The sequence below is a fragment of the Struthio camelus genome, chromosome 5 (assembly GCF_040807025.1).
Source record: "Struthio camelus isolate bStrCam1 chromosome 5, bStrCam1.hap1, whole genome shotgun sequence".
Taxonomy (NCBI): domain Eukaryota; kingdom Metazoa; phylum Chordata; class Aves; order Struthioniformes; family Struthionidae; genus Struthio; species Struthio camelus.
In genome coordinates, this window is record NC_090946.1 from 34,011,691 (window position 1) to 34,030,909 (window position 19,219).

General features: G+C 40.6%; 1 protein-coding gene across 4 annotated transcripts in view; it reads left to right on the forward strand.

Annotated features, from left to right (window-relative positions):
• The first annotated feature begins 1,128 nt into the window (after positions 1 to 1,128).
• The window catches only part of EHF (ETS homologous factor), a 44,594-nt gene continuing 26,503 nt past the window's right edge, over positions 1,129 to 19,219 (forward strand). The window contains exons 1-2 of one of the 4 annotated variants that reach the window (XM_068945453.1): positions 1,129 to 1,258; positions 11,407 to 11,474. In XM_068945453.1, the coding sequence (XP_068801554.1) occupies positions 11,427 to 11,474 (48 nt within the window). In that variant the 5' untranslated portion in view covers positions 1,129 to 1,258; positions 11,407 to 11,426. Of the gene's footprint in view, positions 1,259 to 4,037; positions 4,081 to 11,406; positions 11,475 to 11,838; positions 12,075 to 19,219 lie in introns of those variants that run through there. The other 3 variants (XM_068945452.1, XM_009688430.2, XM_068945455.1) reach the window with 3 other exon arrangements.

Genomic DNA, 19,219 nt, shown 5'->3' on the forward strand with positions numbered 1-19,219 from the left:
CTGGTCTCACTCAGATCTCAGTCAGTTCTTATTCAAGGACTTACCCTTTCATTTGCCATCCTCTATACAGGGAGTGAGTCACCACAGTCATGATTTATTGTCCTTTCTTATAAGAGATTTGTTATTTACGCAGTTCTGTCCAAGGGACTCATCTGTCTATAAAATTTTCAATTGAAACAATTGGAAAAATACTAGATGATGTAGCTATTTGCAGTGACACCTTTTGATATTAATTAGGAGGAGCTGGTTTTAAATAGCAAAATGCAGCACCTACAGTTCAGCACAGGGCTGAACTGAGTATCATTATAGTATTACTGTACTCTTCTGACTTTTTCCTCAGGTCCTACCCTTTCTGAGGCCATGAAACCCATGACTGAATGAGGGCTTAAAAAAAAGCAATGAAGTTGAATTTTCAGATCTACTAGTCTCAGTATGAGAATGTGCCTTGTCAGAAGTGCAGAGCAAATATCTTCCTCTTGGAAAACTTGATATCATGTCAAAGCTTCCTGTCAGCTCTGGGATCTCTACACAACAGCATGGTGTCGTTTCAAGCTTTAATTCACTTCCAAATGTTGCAAATGGCCATTACTATCCAGATAAATTTCAATCAACATGAAACACAGAATATGAATATGGATCTTATATATATGTGTATGTTTATGCACATACTTATAAAATCTTGCGGTTCTAAATGACTAAAATCTAACCTGGATGATGTTTTAAAAATTGGTGTTCTTATTTGTTTTATACATGGATCATGGTTTTCACCTTGCATTTCAAAAAAATAATTATCAAATGGTGCATAATAGATGATTGCTACTATCTATATCTACATCATTTTCGTTGTTTTCATAACAGTAAAATAAATCGATGTGAAATAGGTAATTGCAAATAGGAAAACGAAGCTCCTAAGAACTTGGAAGCCAGATATCCTGTACTTGTTATTTCTGTAAACAAAACACATTTCTTGAGGAATTTCATTCAAAAATAGTCTGAAAAATCCGTAATTGTTAGAAACCCCTATTAAGCTCATACGTTATTGTGTTGAGATGATGAATACTTGGAATGGTAAGGCCGCTGACATGCCTGCAAGTTCTAGTATCGTTTCTTTTCCTTGTTTTTTTTCAGTGACCTTTGAATCCACGTATGAAAATGATGCGACTTACCTGTCCTGACCCCAGTTTTGCTTCCAGAAGTGAGCACTGTGAGAATGGAGCTGGTTCTACGCAACTATATCGTATGGAGAAAAATGCTAAAGGTGATATTTAGTAATGATTCTACTCATATATCATTAACCATGTTTTCAGAGGAATTTACTTGTGTTATTTTTTCACTATACATGATCATGCAGAAACAGGTGGTTGTGCTCTCTGACTTGTACCCTAGTGGTCAGTGAATTTCAAGATGCCTCAGTGTCTCTACATCTAGCATTTCTGGAGATGCGAATGGGGGATATGATGATGTGTAGTTTAGAAGATGTAAGTAGCCCCAAGGAGCATGGTAAGAGGAATATAACAGTGAGTTAAAACTGGAGCATGTGACTGAACATGAGGAGGGCAAAACTGAACTTGATGGCTAGGATAAGCTTTTTGCCAGATTGTGATACATAGTTGAATAGTCTTCCAAAGGAAGCACTGCAAGGGGGAACACTTAAAACTGCTCTAGATAAGGTAGTTACAATTCATGGAACAGATGCACCTGATTAGTCAAGCAACTGATTTAGATGGACAAATAAAGCCCTAAAGCCTATGGCAACCTGGTCTGATCTCTTGGCTGGCCTTGGTTTGAGCAGGAGATTGGACTGGAGACCTCCTGAGGTCACTCCCAGCCTGAGTTATCCTATGACCCTATGAAACAGATACAGACACATTTATGGTGGTAGAAAAGAAATGCAGAAAGTGATTGTGCCACTTCCTATACAATCCGTAAGTAGAAACTCACTATTTTGTTTTGTTTTGTTTTGTTTTATTTTCTAATGTAGAGAAAAATAAAGTTTTGTAAGTCGTGGACATAGTAACACAATTTCTTGTGCTAGCTGTTTTGTGTTCCAAGAACGTGCTTGTTGTGCACTTTCTGTCCATACTCAGAGTGTCAGAGTGCTTGGAGATGAGCATGTGTGCGGGTCACCATTTCGATTAGATCATCATGACCAATAACGAAATGATGTAACTGGTAGTCATAACAAAATAGCCAATTCATTTTAGTAGCAACCATGCAATCTCCTACTACAGAAATAGCCATAAAGACTGGGTCTACCCTTTCATTGGGATGTGGCTGCTCCTTAGGTGCTTCTTTCAAGTGTGCTCTGGAGAGGCATTTCTGCAGTGTGTGTGTGTGTGTGTGTGCATGGTGAGGCCATCTATCTGCTTAATCAGCAGGCTCACCTTACTCTTTTAATGGGATCGAGTCCTGCTAACAGGGTGATTCCATTAATATGTCCTGGTGCTTAAACAAAATTATTTCCAGACAAAATAAGCTTGTACTGTTCTCCCGTGGAAACTGCATGCAAGTAGAGGATTGGCCACAGGGCATGAGACCAGCGATGGCGTTTCCTAAAGATCACAACTGCAGCTCTGAGGCTTGTACTGGCTGACTAGAAGAACAAGGAGCAGTTGGAGGAGAGACTCACTCCTTTGAAATTCAGGGATGTGTTGCTGTGGTCACTGGGTCTAGTTTGCAAGCCACAGAATGAGAATGAGTCCTAGTCAAGTCACTCCAATTTTTCTCATTCTTTCCTCCCACAGATTCACCATGCCAGCTGCTAAAAGCCATTTCAGAAAGGGCATGGGAGAAACCTGGGAGGAGGTTTTTCTTTTTAAATAAATCAAGTAATTAATTCTGAGTAACGTGATGTTACACAGTAACCCTGTACAGAGATGTTGAAGTGCCAGCTTCATGGCAGTGCCTCACTGCAGTAGCTGGGATTCTGCTCACATGGTTGCTTTCCAGGATTTAACAGCCTGGTTTGGAAAAAGGCAAATGCAGCTCTTCAGTGCTCGCTGATCAAAAAGCTGTATCCCTGAATAGAACTGGCCCGTTCTTCTGACAAAAGGACGTGCCTGTACTTTCAGCTGGGATCATGCCTTGTGTCACAGTGATCTGCGAAATGTAAGGATTCGCAAAATGAAATCTTTGCAGAGAAAAAGGCTTTTGACTAATATTATAGCTATGAGACATGGGCAGCCCATCTCAGACACAAATGCAACAGAACCCTAAGGACAAAGGCTGAACTCCTTGGTCCCTCAAGTTTAATCAGCCCAGTTAGCACCAGTATATTAGCCTGTTATATGCAGGCCTTTCTTTAGACCTTTCTTCATTGGGGCCATATTTATTTACAGTCTTCATTGCAAGACATGTCCCTTGAAATCTGTGGCATCTCACAAACAGAAATGCATTTATCTTTGTAGCATTCCATCATTTCGAGAAGAGTTACCTCATTAGCAGCATAGACTAGATGCCATGACCAGGTGAACACTGAGGCTGAGAGACAAACTGCCCAAAGGCTATGGCAGAGCCCGGAAGAGTAACCTATGCCTCTCCAGTCTCATGTGGGTCTTACTCAGAAATCCATAGTTTAGAACAGGTAAGTTTTGTAATGGTAACAAGCAGAGTGTCTCTGAGGTCAGTGTAAAACATTTGCTTAGTCTATCCTCCATCTCTGATAGAACAATATTTGCCCTGATCATGCATGCATTGAGCACGCATAGTCCCTGGCAGATAATGTAATGGTATGTCCCACTAATGGGGGTGAAAGAAATTCTTGGGGCATATAAGGATATGGCAAGTACCTCTACTGAAAGTTTAGCATTTCCTTTTAACTTCTAGTCAAGTTGTAAGGAAAGGGTGCATTGTTTCAATTTCATTATACAAACAAATAAAAGTACTTGCAGTTCCATGGAATTTTAACACAGTTAATCATAAACTTGATATTTGCGTCTCACGGGCACTGAGCATTGTGTAGATATTAGAGTTGGGATAAACTGGTTTGGAAAGGTTTGCCTACTATAGCTGTGTTCAAGGGTTAACCCTCACTCCCCCACTCAGATCTTGGCAAAAGAAATCATATTGACAAAGATGGGGGTAAGTCTATGAACTGTTCATAGTTCATGCTGTCTTGCTGGTAGCTGCTTGCTTTGTGATGTGCCCAAAAGATCTGTTCTGGCAGGGTTCCTAAGGCTAACTTGAACATGAAGGGTTGAGTTTTTAATGTCCTTTGTGCCCATGCACTTCTTAGACCCCTTCATTCACTTCCATGAAACCTATTCCAGCTTTGCCTTGTGGCTGACACGTCCACTCCCTAGCTCTAAATGCTAAAATCTTGGAGGCATCTTTAATGGCCCTTCCCAAATAAATGAATGTATCCATTTGAATGCACTCACCTCACATTCATGTATGAAAACAGATGAAAGCATAATGAGTTTCTTACCCTATCCCCGCCACAGTCATTCAGTCATGAAATGCTCACCCACATGCATGCAGACATGCATGAAAACGTGCTTGTACAAAATCTTATTACTTTTCAATATCAGGAAGAGTGAGAAGTTCACACTGAAGAACTTGGTCACTCACATATTCAGGCTTCCATAGCTCTCTGTTGGGTATATTAGTAGTTGGACAATTCAGCAGAGCAGTGCTGGTGCCATAAATTCCTCATAGCTAACCAAGTCCATAACTCATGGTCAGACACCGCACCTCCAGCTGAGTCTCTACATAGACTCTATGAGAACATGTGCTGTGCTTTTGCTTTAAATCTGGACACGGGTGTTTGTCCAGGTATGTGCTTGACTCCTCATCTCTTTCATTTTGTCAGCTCATGGGGATTACAAGAGTGTCTGCATTGAAAAGTAGCTGATTACAGTGTGAAAATTCATGTTTTCATATAACTGCCCCTTTATCCCTTTTCATTCCCATTTTATAGGCCGCTTGAGCTGTCCTTTTAACATATAACTGATCTTTGTGTAGACTGTTGTCTTTACTTTTTAATTTCCTACTTTTCCAGAGTATAAAAGAAACTACATGTGCTCCTTTGTCAGAGTTTATCTCAAATTATATTATCTACTCTGAATATCCTTTAACTTTGAGAATATTCAAACCTTTTAGATGACCAACCATTTGCAAAGAGCCTAGCAAGCTTCCGGGGAATCCAACACCCTTAAATTAGGAAAAGTTTCATTTGCTAAGAACCAAGGTTAGAATATGAATTCTGCAGCTGGGATGCACTTATCCATTTGTAGGTTTCCTAAAAGACATCGTATGCCATATATGAGATCCTATACTGAAATATGATGATCTGGAGTCATTGGTGAGGACCTAGGTGCAGGAATTAACTTGAGCGCTTGTCCAGCCACCTGGACGAGCCAACTGACAGTGCATATCCTCATCTTTTCACATCTTTGTAGCTCAATAACAACATGTCCCCATGTCACAACACCTGGAGTTGTACACCAAAGGATATCTCTGTGAAATCAATGGCACCTGAGGACTAAAAAGGGTTTTGTATCTGCTCATGGTCCTAGCACAGACTTCCTTCTATATTCACCAGATCTGGGGAGAGAGATGTGCAACGCTCACAGGAATGGATGTGCCTCTTCTGGCCCCTGTGATTTTACCATGCCCTGGGTTATGAATGTAGCAAGAGAAGTATTTGAGCCCTGCTAAAACTTTATCTTGCCTTATTTGTGCTCTTCTGTTTATCTTTATGCATTACTTTGTGCTTGCATTCAGTGATAGGTTTTTTTTCTTAAAATCAAAGGTTTTGATTTGGAAAAAAAAATTTTCCTGGCAGGATCACAGTAAGATTCTAGGAGATTCAAACCATAACGGATAGAAAAGACCTATTCGGTCATTTTGCCCTGTCCATTCAAACTCAGATTGTTGCTTATCATCTAGTACTGCATAAAGTTATGAAGCTTTTTCTCTGAGAGATCATTCTACAATCATTATAGTCTCATATTAAACACAATTTGGGCTTAGGAATTTTATTGATGGAACAGTCATTCAACCCTTCCTCATCCCCTTTGATGGATACAGCCTTCCAAACCTATTTCCAATATTTCTTAGAAAAGTAAATACCACTGAAAAGAAGGAAACCATTTATATGAGCAAGTAGAGAAAGACTTAACTTTTCAGAACAGGCAATATATGCAACTATATACACAAATACTGTTGAATCATCAAAACCTCACAGAAGTCCATGGAACTGCATCAGTTCATATGGGTGGGAAACATGACCCTTAGATCTTACAAATAGTTTTAAACAAAATGATTCTGTTGACGCCTTACAAATTTTTCACGCTGTTCTCTCAAATGAGATGCAAAGGAAAACTGATGCGACGCTGTCCTTGATGGTATCCACAGCGCTACATACTTTTTTCTTTGCCGCAGACATTGTTTAGTGATTTTAATGTCTCTCTACCCATTTCTCATACCAGTTCACTCCCACCATGGTGAGCAACAATGGGAGCTCTCACACAAAGGAGTGGCTGGACGCCACTGCACTGTTACATTGAGTTGGTTTGACCTGCACACTGAGAAGACCGAAACAAACACATAATTAATAGTAAGCCTATATTCTCTCTAGGATTTGCATTTTTCCTTCAGTGCTTGTGTAAGCCATTCATATTTGCTCTGCTTGTTCATTTTAGCTCTTTGTTACCCTTATCTTTTCCTTGGAAAACTCAGCTTGTTATTTACAGTTTTGTTTGGTTTCTACCCCTATCCTCGTTCTGTTTCTAGTTACAGGTTATAATGGTTTTTAGTCTGTGGTCTTTTGCCCAGAGCATGGACAGTTTCACAGTGACCCTTGCAAAGCTTTTTGCATATTTCTCCAGCAAGTGCTTAGAATAACACATGCATACTGGCTTCTGCCTTGTCTTTACCTTTGGACTGCAAATGATAAGAGAAACAGCTGTGTAGTTTCTGAGCAAATGTCAGTCTCTCGAGCTGCAATGTGTGGAAAGGACACAAAAGGGTTGAGGGTGAGGCTCTTCCACACTGATGGACAGGAAAAGTGGTGCCTTGGTGGTGCTTCTGGACAGTAGCTGGTTTTGCCGGTGGAGGAATTTTAGGGGGCTCATTTTTACCCCTTTGTTCATCAGGATGTTCAGTACTCCTGTCCAGGCATACCTGGATTTGGGGGAGGAAATAGTTTGCAGGACTTCTGCTCCTGCGCATCAGACAGCATACAAAATTGGACAAAAGGCCTGCCTCTCAGGAGCTGTAAATCAGAACAACTTGCTGGTTCCAGCTTACAGTAGGTCAGGGGGTGGCTGACAACTGGAGAGGCACATGAAGAAGCTGAAGAAATATTAACATACCTAGCTATATAGATTTAGAAATTGAACCTATATAAAAACATAGAATCAGACGCAAAGCTGATGCTCTGTTGTGAGCATTGCTCAGCTCCTTGTCATTATTAACTTTACTTATATTTTTGCCACATGGTAACCAGCAGAGCTGGGCTGGGTTTCTGCTCTAGATTATATGTATTTGGAAAAAATCCAGACAGAATGCTTGAGCTGTCTTCTAGACTGAGGTAACTGTTTGTTCACACTTAAAAAAAAAAATCTGCTTTTCCCTCCTTTTCTGGGAGGAAGGAAGTCTGATTTACAGAATTACCAAACTCTAAGACATGAAATAGGAGTGAATGGGAGCTGTGCTCTGAGTACGTTACATGACTATTGAATGCTAAGTGCTGTAAATACGTGGTTCTTAGGCATCTCAGAATGGATACCTAGGATTATTAAACACCTTTACCTTGATCTTTTTAGAATTCCCCATGTTAAACAGGGATAATAAATTATTACTTTCTCACCCTTCTCACTTCACTAGGGCAGCATAAAGACAAATACATGTTTTTGTGCTAATATTGTAATATTAGTGTTAATGTATTAACATAATGTAATACACTAATATGCATATATTAAATTTTTTTTTGCATTATAAATAAATGTGTTACTATAATACCTCAAATGAGGATATACCATGAGGATGAACACTATAAGAAAACCCATGAGGAAATGCATAAAAGTTTTCAGAGCAAGTTTGATTCACATGCAGCAAATAAAGCTCAGGGCCTCTCCCTGAATGCATAATATTCACTGCCTTCTCTCCAAATGAGCACCATCTCGTCTGTATCTTAAATATGGTACTTCCTATCTGGACACAATGTTAATAATAATCTTCTAATTCTATTTCTTGTATATGGTTTCTAGGTTTTGAAAAAGTGAAGTGCAAAGACACATGTTTCAGCCTTGGGCATCCTATGGGTTAAGCCCAAGAATGAAACCTTTAGATACCCGATACAGTTCTCTGCCAGTTGAACTGAGAGTAATGGAGATATCACTGGAAATTTAGCCCTTTCAGGAGGGTGGACCCAGAAAGGATTAGCCTTCCTTAGCTGCTAGGAAAGCCCTATGAAGCTGGCAAGTGAAGAATGCCCAGTGTGCAAAGAAATGTCAGGAAATGCAGCTCTTCATCACGGAGTCCATGACGTAGACTCTGATTTGTCAAAGAGCTTTAAGCTGGCTAAATCTGGATGGATTTTACAGAGAATGGTAAATAACACATTCTTAACTTAGTGGCTGGTTTCCCAGCTTCAAACATGAGTGCTCCCAAGCTTTCCAAAGAAAAGGTAGGAATTCTTTTTATTATGGATGCAAAGAACAGTATCATTTTCTCTTTCGCCTTTAATTTTTGGAATAATGTTAACCATTATGGATGAAATTCTCCAAAGTTCTATTGCAAAGCAAATGCCCACCATGGAAACGTTCAAAATACCCAAACAGCTACGGGCTAAAGTTTGGCAAATTGTAAAGAAATAATAATAAGGTCTTGCAAGCGTAAGTAATGGGCTACCTAGTCATAGGTGATGCTTGCCTATAACATCGAACATGACTTGGAAATAAAATCTGACCTGCTCCTTGTGGCTTCTCTACTCATGTTCTTATAGAAAGTATATTCTTCTATAGCAAACTTTGTGAATCATTTCTGATTTTGCTGTAACAGAATGATGGCAGGAACAGCCTACACTGAGTTCTCTGATTGCTTGGTATGTCTAACCTACATATCAACTTCTTACACTTGTCTTTTGACATTCCACTGGAATTTAACAAGATGAAACAGAGATTAATATTAATGGAAAAGTAGAAATTACCATACATTTGTTCTCTGTTTTCATCAGGTGTCAGACACAGAAGCCAATTTAAGAATCTAAACAGATTCCGATAATTTCCTCAATGCTTGATGGTTATAATTAAATTAATGCTGGGAATCTGAACTGACACTTCTACCATACTGTGAACATGGGCTCTTAGCTCCTAATTACAGAGTTTTTCATGCTTCCTCTGTCACCTAGAACTATGTGGGGACCAAAATCATATTAATTTTGTGGCTCTAGTGCTGGAGAGGGATATAGCCAGGGAAAGGTCTGCCTGTCTCCTAAAGTCACCTGTAAATCCTCTCTGTGCTGAACCACATGTAAGTGTCAATAAGCATAATCAGAAGCACGGGGGCAACATAGCTGGCCAGGCAGGGCAGTCAATTTAAGAAGCCACCACCCTGTGTGGCACCCTGCCTTTGAAAATAGCACACTACTAAATAATGCATGCTGGTATGCTGGCCAAGTTAGCCTCACCTTGCCCAGACCTGTTGATACAATATGCATTTTTGTCTGTCTGGAAGCGTTCTGGGTCTTAGCAGCCATAGCTGTCTCTGCCCTTGGGATCTGAGACAGAAAAGGCTTGCAGCCACACAAACAGAGCATGACGCACCAGTCTGAGTACCATATTTGAAGCAAACTTGTGCTGCTTTTGCCGGTATCCTTCCTAGAAGTAGGAAAAGTCTGACTTCCCTAGCTATGTTGAGATCCAGTGGTAACCTAGTGGTTGCCTAGTGCTTCTGCAGCGTATGGATGAGATGTATTTCAGTGCAATTCTTTACGTCCCTAGCTGAGTTCAGTGGAATGACCGAAGAGGTGGTTCATTGTTAAAGATATCCTTTCAGGGAAGGGAAGGGAAGTGCTCTCTTTATTGCTTTCTCATTCTTCACTTACTTCTTAGCTTTTTCCTGTTCTCCTGCTCTGGATTGATCATTCATGCTGATATGATGACAAGACATGATTTTGATGATGAAAGCTCTAGTATGAATACTCACCCAAGAGATGAACTGGTATGCAAATACTTAGACTCAGTGACATGAGTGCTTAGAGAAATCTTGCAGATACTTGACCTACTTGTGAAAACTCCAAGCAGTTGCCTAGCTGTTTTCAGTGACATCCTTAACCCTTGGTGTTGTAACTCCGGGATGATACTACTCTCCAAGATGGAAATTTAAGGTCTTCCTTCTTCCTCAAGGACAACTTTGATAGGAGAGAATTAAGGTGATCAGCTATGGAACTGAACTATAACCAGGATGAAAAACTATGGGATCTTCCCAAAGAACACTTCCATTAAGAAACACCTTACCTATGTGAACAAAAGCAACTCAAATTTTAATATAAACAGTGTTAGTGTAGATGACAGGTACAAAGGTGACATTCCTTGAGTCCAAGATCCACTGTTTGTCTAGAAATCAGGTTCAGCACAAATAATATGTATGAAAAGTTTCCCCTACGCTGACAACGGGCCTTTATTAATAATTAATAGTATCTCTAGATACTGAAGGACAATTCATTCCCTGTGCTTGGTAAGTCTAGCACTGACAGTGCTTGTCAGCATCCGTTGGGAGGAAAACTGATGATGAGCCCTGGAAACAAAAGGTAACAGAGTTGGCAAATTCAGTTGACATTCAGACCACTGAGTAGTCACTGTATAATAATGTTGAGCCACTTCTTGTATTTTATGAAATTAATTAAGCTTCAAAACCTTTCTACATGCTATATTTTTAGATATTTTCATGCATTTTCTGGGTAGTGAAATAGCAGTAGACAGATGAAGGTTCACATTTTTATTTCAGTATTTTATTTGCTGCTCAGGAAACGGTCCCATACCTCCCGCCAGCTGGAAGGGTAATCCCCGCACACTATTAAGGACAGCCTCAGACTCCCGATTCTCAGAGCTGTCCTTTAAGAACAGTTCTTTCAGGAGGAAACAGCCTTTACTTGCTCTTCACGCAGGTCGAGAGTTGAACTGATGACTGAGTTAGTGAAAGGCTTGGAACCCAACAGCCAGCCTGTGGCTCAGTGGAACAAACAAAAATAGGTTTTCTGACTTGCACAGGCTTGAGAAAAGTTTTCCTGCTGACCAGGAACCATCGGAATTAGAAAGGTTAAAAGCACAGAATGGAAAAAACTCAACAATCATCTGCTGAATTTCTACACCGCAAACGTGCATGGACACATTTTTTTGTACTCATCCCTTGGTACATGTGCTCTGAATATTTTTCCTCACTTTCTTTACTTTCTCTCAGATACCTACAGAGTGTGACAGATGAAGATCCCCCTTGCGCAGATTCATTCATTTCACAGGACATTCGAGGTATGACAAGTAAGAGTTCAACCCATAATATTGGATTATCCAATCCATCTCCCTGCCAGCTCTGGGTTATTCCCTAGGGCGCCTCTTCTAATGTTACTTCCAGACTAATTTTAATTTGGGACATTCCTGCTTTTCACTTCTCCTCATTCTAATTATAATCTCCCTATCTACCTGAAATAACCTCAATTAAAAAAAAAAAAGGGATGGTCTTGAAAAAAAAAAACTACAAAGAAATCAATCCCTCATCCATTACTAGGTTTCTCTTTTGTTCTGGAGCCACACGTGTAACCCGGTTAGACCTGTTCTCTTTGAATACGGAGGACTGAGCTGGCCTTATGCAAATGTTCCCAACCTCGTCTTGGTTGTTGTTGTTGCGGACCCAATCAAACAAGGAGGAAGTGACCTAAGGAATTCCCCTATTGGCTGCCTGAGTGTTCAGCAAAATGTTTTAAAATTAATATCACATCCATTTATCTTCACTCTTGTGAGTCTTTAGGAGAGATAACCTAGTACCTGTGTTTACCTAACCTACTGTTCTTTAGCCAGTCTTCCCATTGCCAGAGTTAAGGATTTCCACTCCAGAATCTGCAGCTAAATGAGGTAAGATGTTTTGGGTATTTTTTAAAATATATTTCCTTCTAAATTAACACCACTGAAAATAAGACAGAGAAGAAGCGTCCACTGGACTCATGCCCACCCTACTGAGCCCCTCCCTTCCCACTTTGGAACGGAAACTAAGCTCATTTGATCAAAAGGCTTTTTAATGTTACAATAAAGACTTCTGTGTTTGTGTTTTGAACTGGCATCTTACTTCTGTTTAAATATTCCTGTTGTATTTATGCTTGATTAGGGCCAGATCTGCTGCCTTTGCTCACCCAGAATGTCATTGACTTTGAATTGAGCCAGTGACTTCAGCAGGTTTACTCAAAGTTTTCTGAGGGTCTTTTTTATCGTGCTAAATCTAACAATATTTTGGGTCCTAAGTGGGCTACTTTTACCATAGAGTGGTCATTTGTTTAGTAAAGCAAAGGGTGAGAAAGTGGACATATTAAATAACATTGAGAGTGCTAATGCTACAGAACAGGGGGATGCTTCATAATGACGGTGTTTCTGTTGGTTCTAGTGATGAGGCTATTGAAGGTGATTGTGCTATTAAAATATCCTAAAGCACATTCATCATTTTGGCTGGTTTTATCCGCAAGCCATTCTCCCGGTAGTTCCCGTGGCGAGATGCCAGGTGAGGGGGATTCTGCTGTTCTTAGTCCACTCTAAATTGAAGCGCTCCGCAGAAGCCAATTCAAGCACTGTGTAAGTAAACACAGTGTGAGTAGAGGCCTGAAGTGTCTTTGCTTGTTTAATTTGTTTCACTTCCAATGGTAATGTTATTTGAATAAAACCAGAATTGGCCCCTTAAGGTATAGACACAGCAAGAAAGAGAATTTTTAAAGTCTGTTTAAATAATAGTAGAAATGAATGTAGCAGAAGAAGTTGCTCATGATTTACATGACTGGGTAAAAAATGTGCTTGCATTTCACCCCAGGAGGGATTTTAGGTAGATACTCTTATGTGTATGGTTATATAGTTATTGAATTTTATTGATAACATACTTTTGAATTATTTCATCTAAAATATTATATGTCACCTTTACATCTAAGATACATCCAACTATTTTTTTTATGTTCTTTGGAAAATGAAACCAGTTCGTAATGATAAAAATGAACCGTGAGGTAAAAGTTTCACTTAATGACTGTATTTTCACCTGTGTTACATGCGGCTGTGTTAAATACATCTATCTTGTACAAGTATTTCCTGTAACTTGTGAAAACTTTAGTAGAATAAGAAAAAATGCACTCCTTTAAATTTTGGTTTTATAGCAAATTTGTGGGCAGCAATTTAAGCCTCTTTTCTAACACCTATTTTGCACTGTGTAAAGTAACCGGAGCTGGAAGACAGAGCAGAGCATTAATGCAAATAGGCAAACTGGAGAAAATAGTTGCAATTAAAACTATTAAAACAACAGGATTAAGATGTTTCACTCACAAATATCATCATTATGTCAGTTTAATTCCCGGCCCTTATAGGTTTTAAAACCAGAAATGATTGTTATGATAACAAAGTCATAGGACTTCCCAGACTTCTTCAGAGATGAATTAGGTGGCTTGGTGTAGAACCTATCTTCTATAAACCTTCTAACCCTGCGAAAAAAGTCCAGAAATCTGATGATGGGAAATCCACCAGGACTTTTGTTAAGTGCCCTAGCAATTATGTGCTGTTCCTCTAAAAATATTTGGTCTCATTTTCAGTCTGACCTGGTATAGCTTCAACATTCAACCATCGGATTGTGTTGCCTTTGACTGCTAGCGTGAAGTTTCCCTGGGTAGCAAACCTCTGCTCCTTGTGTAGCTGCAAGTAGCTGTGAACAAGTCATGCCTTAACCTCTTCTTTGCTAAATGTGGTAGGCTGAGCTTCCTAGGCTTTTCCCTCTGGTGGAAAAACTTGTAGTACAGTGAAAAATTCCAGGAGGTCAGCCTGTCCCACTGTAAGCTTTTCCATCCTTTAATCACTTTAATGGTCCCCTCTAATTTTTTAACATCCTCTGTGAAAACTGAATGCCGGAACGGGACATAGGCTGTAGGAACAGCAATGCCAAGCGCAAAGGTAATATGAGTCAATATATCCATGTTTCTGCCCGCAAAGGTCATATCTGCCCCATTTGCTATATATGGGAGTTCATGGTTAGGGTTTTATATAGGAGTACCTGCACACATTGCTCTTCCATGCGGAGACGAGGCTTATCATTGATAGCAGGGATGCTGATTGCTTGCACCCAGCTTACAAAAAATGCCACTTGATGCTAGATATGTACCCTCTCCGTTATCGTTTTTTCTAGTTCTAGTGCCATCTGTAAAGCCTGTTCAGCCAGTAAAAATGTATATTTTTCCCAAGTCATAGTAATACAGACTCCCATATCAGAGCAGACCAGAGCTTTGTTTGCTCCAGTGCAAATTAGGTAACCCTTCAAAGCAGTTTACAGGGTAACAACAGTTCTTAATATCCCAGTCATGGTGAGTTCAGGAAATAGAATGTGGTCTGTTTAACATGGGAAATGATTATTCTCCTGTCACCTGAGACAATACGCTGTGGTGTTACCACAGTAATTTCATATTACTTCGGATATTCTCAGGGTATTGTGAGTTTTCAGTAGTGGTGGAAACAGACAATAGGAGTGTTGGGCAGAGACAATATTTAAACGTTTGGCTCCCACCGAACTTCCTTCAGTTTTTTCGTTCCCAATGAATTTCGTTATTAACATCAATATTTGTGCTGTTTGGGAGGTGTCAGGCAGCAAATTGCAATGGAGGGAGATCAAACTGAAAATGAAAAATCATCCAGAGACACAGATGAAGAGAGATTAGAGAGGAAAAAGAAGGATTTCTGTACGTGTGTCGTGCTTCTGTGTCCAGACAGAACCGATGGTGTCAGCCTGTTGCCTGTCCCACTGCAAACTACACAGAAAAACATGTGGGGATTAAATTCTACACCTGCTGAAAAGTGAATATTTATGGATAATCCTCACAGAAAAGGATTAATGATTTTATTGCCTGAATGAACTCAGAGAACTGTCCACGAGCCATGCCACCTTTCCAGAACCAGCGCTTACTTTCCCTTTTTTGTTCACCCCTCACACGCTCCATATAAACCTGTTTCACTTTGTCTCAGGACCAAATCATTCAGTCTTCTCCCAGGCAAACTTTCCACTAACTGCAATGTAACCTGCATCTGTTCCATGCAGCCTATGGTTGCATGCTTCCTGTTGCTGCTTCTTTACCTAGATTCAGGTCCTACACTAGGGTCTGCGCTCTTTCTGCGGTATAATGGCTATCACCTCTGTGAATTGCAGCCGTGACGCCCTGTAGTGAGAACCAGGTGGAAAAGGGGATGCTGCGGGACAGAACGAACTGGCTTAAGTATTGGTCAGTGTGCCAAGACCAAGCTATAGATAAACGAAAGGCCCCTTCTTGTTCTGATGGTAACATGACGGCCTTTAATAGGATTTTCTGAGTTCTTTCTCATCGGCCTTCCTACAGTTGTGAAGTAGGTATTCCTGTTGAGGACTAGGCGTTCCTGTGGCGAGCAGCACATAAAAAGAAAAGGGTCACAAACCTAATTGTCAGTTGTCATTGCTAATGACACACAATGTTAGGATGTGGCAGAATCAAACACAAAGCCAGTACATGAGGAAATGAACAGAAATGCTAACTATTTTTGTAGCTTGCATAGCTTGTGATGTTTAGTGAAGTAAAGTCTCTGCATATTCTCGGCGCTTAGCTACTATTGAACTTTCAAATAAAAACAAATGGAGTTTTCTTCCTAATGGTAAGCGCTTTGTGAGCACTGTGGAAGTCCGGCATTGTCTTCAGTTGCTTGGCCAGCCTAGTGCTCAAGAATGCTTCTGTAGCCACAGATATCTGGTACTCTTTCTCCCTGTCCCTGCCTTCAACATACCCTGCAGCTTGCATTCATTTTGGGCCCTGGTGAACCAAGGATTTATTTCATTAAATTATCAAGGAAGGGGTACATGGCAGATTTGAAAAGGGCAAAATTGGTAAGTTATACTGCTGATAGGAAGGGTAAGCAGAGAAGGGTTTACTCACACAGCTGGTGTAGGGAAAATTAAGGATTGATTCAGTTTCTATGGCAGTCAGCAGGTGTCTTTCTTAGTATGAGAGTTGCTTTGAACTGTATTGGGGATGGGGCTTTAACCAAATCCCTCGTTGAATGCCTAAAATGCTTGGGACATTTGTTGGTCATTGGTCCACAGATGGGTGAGAATGAGTAGACATGGAGTCATGGTAGCCAGTGGAGCGATCTACTGACATTTGGCATTTTGTGCATCTCTCTGTGATGAGGAGGATCCCTCAAAGATTCGCTTTCCCAAAGCTGACACTGCACATGGTTGTCATTACCTATTGCTCTGCTGATACTGTGAAATGTGTTTCACAGGAAAGAGTGTACGAACTAGCAGGAAGAAATGTCTATCTAAAACAAGGTAATCGCTGGTTACAGACCAGTAACACTGGGCAATAAAATAAGATTACTTTGTAGTGGTGAAAAGAAAGTTATTCTACTTCTAGGATCTGCAAATGCATAAAATAAAATAAAAATCCCTGGCTATTATGGGGGAAGGATGTAGACGTAACCGCTCTTGGGAAATTTGCTGAGCTCAGAATCCAATGTAACCAGAAAAGTTTCTCGACTCCCTACAAGTCCGTAAAGATTCAGCAGCGATGTGTAAAAGTATTCTCTATTGCCCAAATTACTGGTGTCATCATCAGAAAAATTGTTTCTTTTTTTTTAAAACAGCTCTGGATTTTCGTTCATCTGGCAGTGAGCAGGTAGCTAATTTATATTGCTATGTAGTTAACAAACTCATGTAAAACTGCCCAAGATGGCATGGTCAGGAACTAGACTAAGTGTACAATATAATGATTACCCCCAAACTTTCTTAATGATTTTTACTGAAGCATGTAATTATTATTACACAATGACTTAGAAGCTTGCATCTTGATGATGCGCTTTCAAAGTATGCTTGGTTAAGCAATTGTCTCAGAGATTGGCATGGCTGCGAAGGGGCTTTACCAGGGAGCCGAATTCTGACACACATGAGGGTGCTGTCCTCATCGCTTTTGCAGAGGGGTTATTCTGTCACACTACTCGCACAGAACAGGTTTCACTTGCAACATTCCTAGCCACCTGCCCCCACAGAGGAAGACCAAAAAAGATTTAAAAGATTGAATTAGTAGGCGACGTGACAAGTGAGATATCATTAGCGGATTATCAAAAGCAGGATGTATAAAAGGAAATGGAAGTATTTTTTCCTTCATTTAGTGATGCATAGATATGCCTACCCTTCCCAAGACTTTTTTGATGGAGCTACAATACTCTGTAAGAACAGGTAGAAACTTTTCTTTCTCCTTTGAAATCTCAAATGATTAAATATTTTTGGATGGTAGTCAAATTGTAGTCAATCCAGTAAGTCTTTCTTAGTCTGACTGTAGCCACTCCTGCTATGCATACGCTCACATACACGGAGCATACAAACGAACAAGCACATCCCTTATCTCCCGCATGGGCTTTCTTGTTTTGTTTTTTAAATAGGAATTGAAATATTTGCCCCATATTCATCCAACGTTCTCTCATTATCTGACTAACTCCTTCACGCAACCCTTTAAAATGTGGAGCTCATCACGTCGCAGTGTGTTCTGTCGCTAGGCAGGAACGGGTGACTGGTGTCCCGCAGCGGGCGAGGGGGTGCTCCCGGCAGGACTCGTGCCCAGAGCCTTAGCCCTAGGTGGCTGCGACTTCCTCGGTGGCTGGATTTGCCCTGGGCCGTACCTGGTTTTCTCGCAGGAGCACGTACACGGCCTGCGAGCCAGCGTGCCCAGCGTTTCCGTCCCCCAGCCCCGCTGCGAGCGGCAGCCCTGCAGCTCTAGTGCTGCCTGGGCTCTGTTGTGGTAGTGCTCGTGTAACGAAGGGATGCCGAGACCCAAAGGTATCAACGTGATCGAGGTCACTAGACATGTTAAAGGCTAACAAAGCTTTGGGGCATTCAGAACCAGGGTCTCAGCCTGCCTTGTGCTATGACGCACCTTCAATATTAAAACTCTTGTGAAGATTTAATCATTGAAGATGAAAAGAAAGGAAGGAAAAAAAATGCTAGCATGTGAAAAAGGCTTTTTTTATAACTCTCTGCTATCTCGCCCTTACTCAGAACAATATTAAAGTTAGTAATACTCAGAAGGTAATAAATCTCCTCAAAAAAAAAAGTTGCTTGAAATAGCTAGGAAATATTTTTGTTGGTTTTGTTGGCAGAACCTGTTCCAGTTCCCTTGAGGACTGAATGAGATATATACCTGTACAGTGGAGCAAAAAGAACTCAAAGATAGGGAATGGAGCTTTTTTTCTTGTTTCTGATTTCTCTAGCGTCCCTCCTAGAGACCAGCACACAAACTTCACAGTTTCTTTAAGACCAGGTGCTTTTGTGCCACAGACGGATCACTGAAGATGTTGGTTTTGTCTGTCTCGTTGCTTGTGATGGTGTTGGAAGGAGGCTTTCTTGGCCAGGTCAGCTGGTTTGATTAAACAGAAGGCAAAAATGAGAGAGAGAGGGTAAAAAAAAAAAAGAAAAATAGGAGGAAGAGAAGGAACATCAGAGATTATAGAAAGAGGAGGGATAGGATCACAAACTTCATGTCCTAGGTAGTATCTGACACTGTCAATTCTGGTAATCCGCACAGGCTGTATTTCAGGATTACTGTGGCAAGGGCCTGCAGAGGGTTCCCTGCAGAGCGTGTGGGCAACAGCCATGGTTGTGAAGGTTATTGTTTCCAGTGCAGCTGCTCTGTGATGACATTACTGTCTGTTTGCAGTGATATTATAGCTTGGCGTTTGACATTTTCTGTCTCCTATAAACAATTTTGCATAACAGGCTGAGTCGCACTTTTGTTACTTGGACAACTTGAATATAGGTTTTTACATGTCGGCTCATAGGGATGGGGATCCTCCCTCCCTTGTTGCCAGGGAACTTGCTTTTAAAAATTCCTTTCTTGCATTGTATTTAAACAAAAAATAAAAAACTTCTTGAAATTGCCACAGTTTCACAGAAGACAAATTTTGAATTTCAGCCAGCACTACCCAGGAATTTCTAGCTTATTTTCAGGATCATGTGTAGGTCAAGGGCAGCT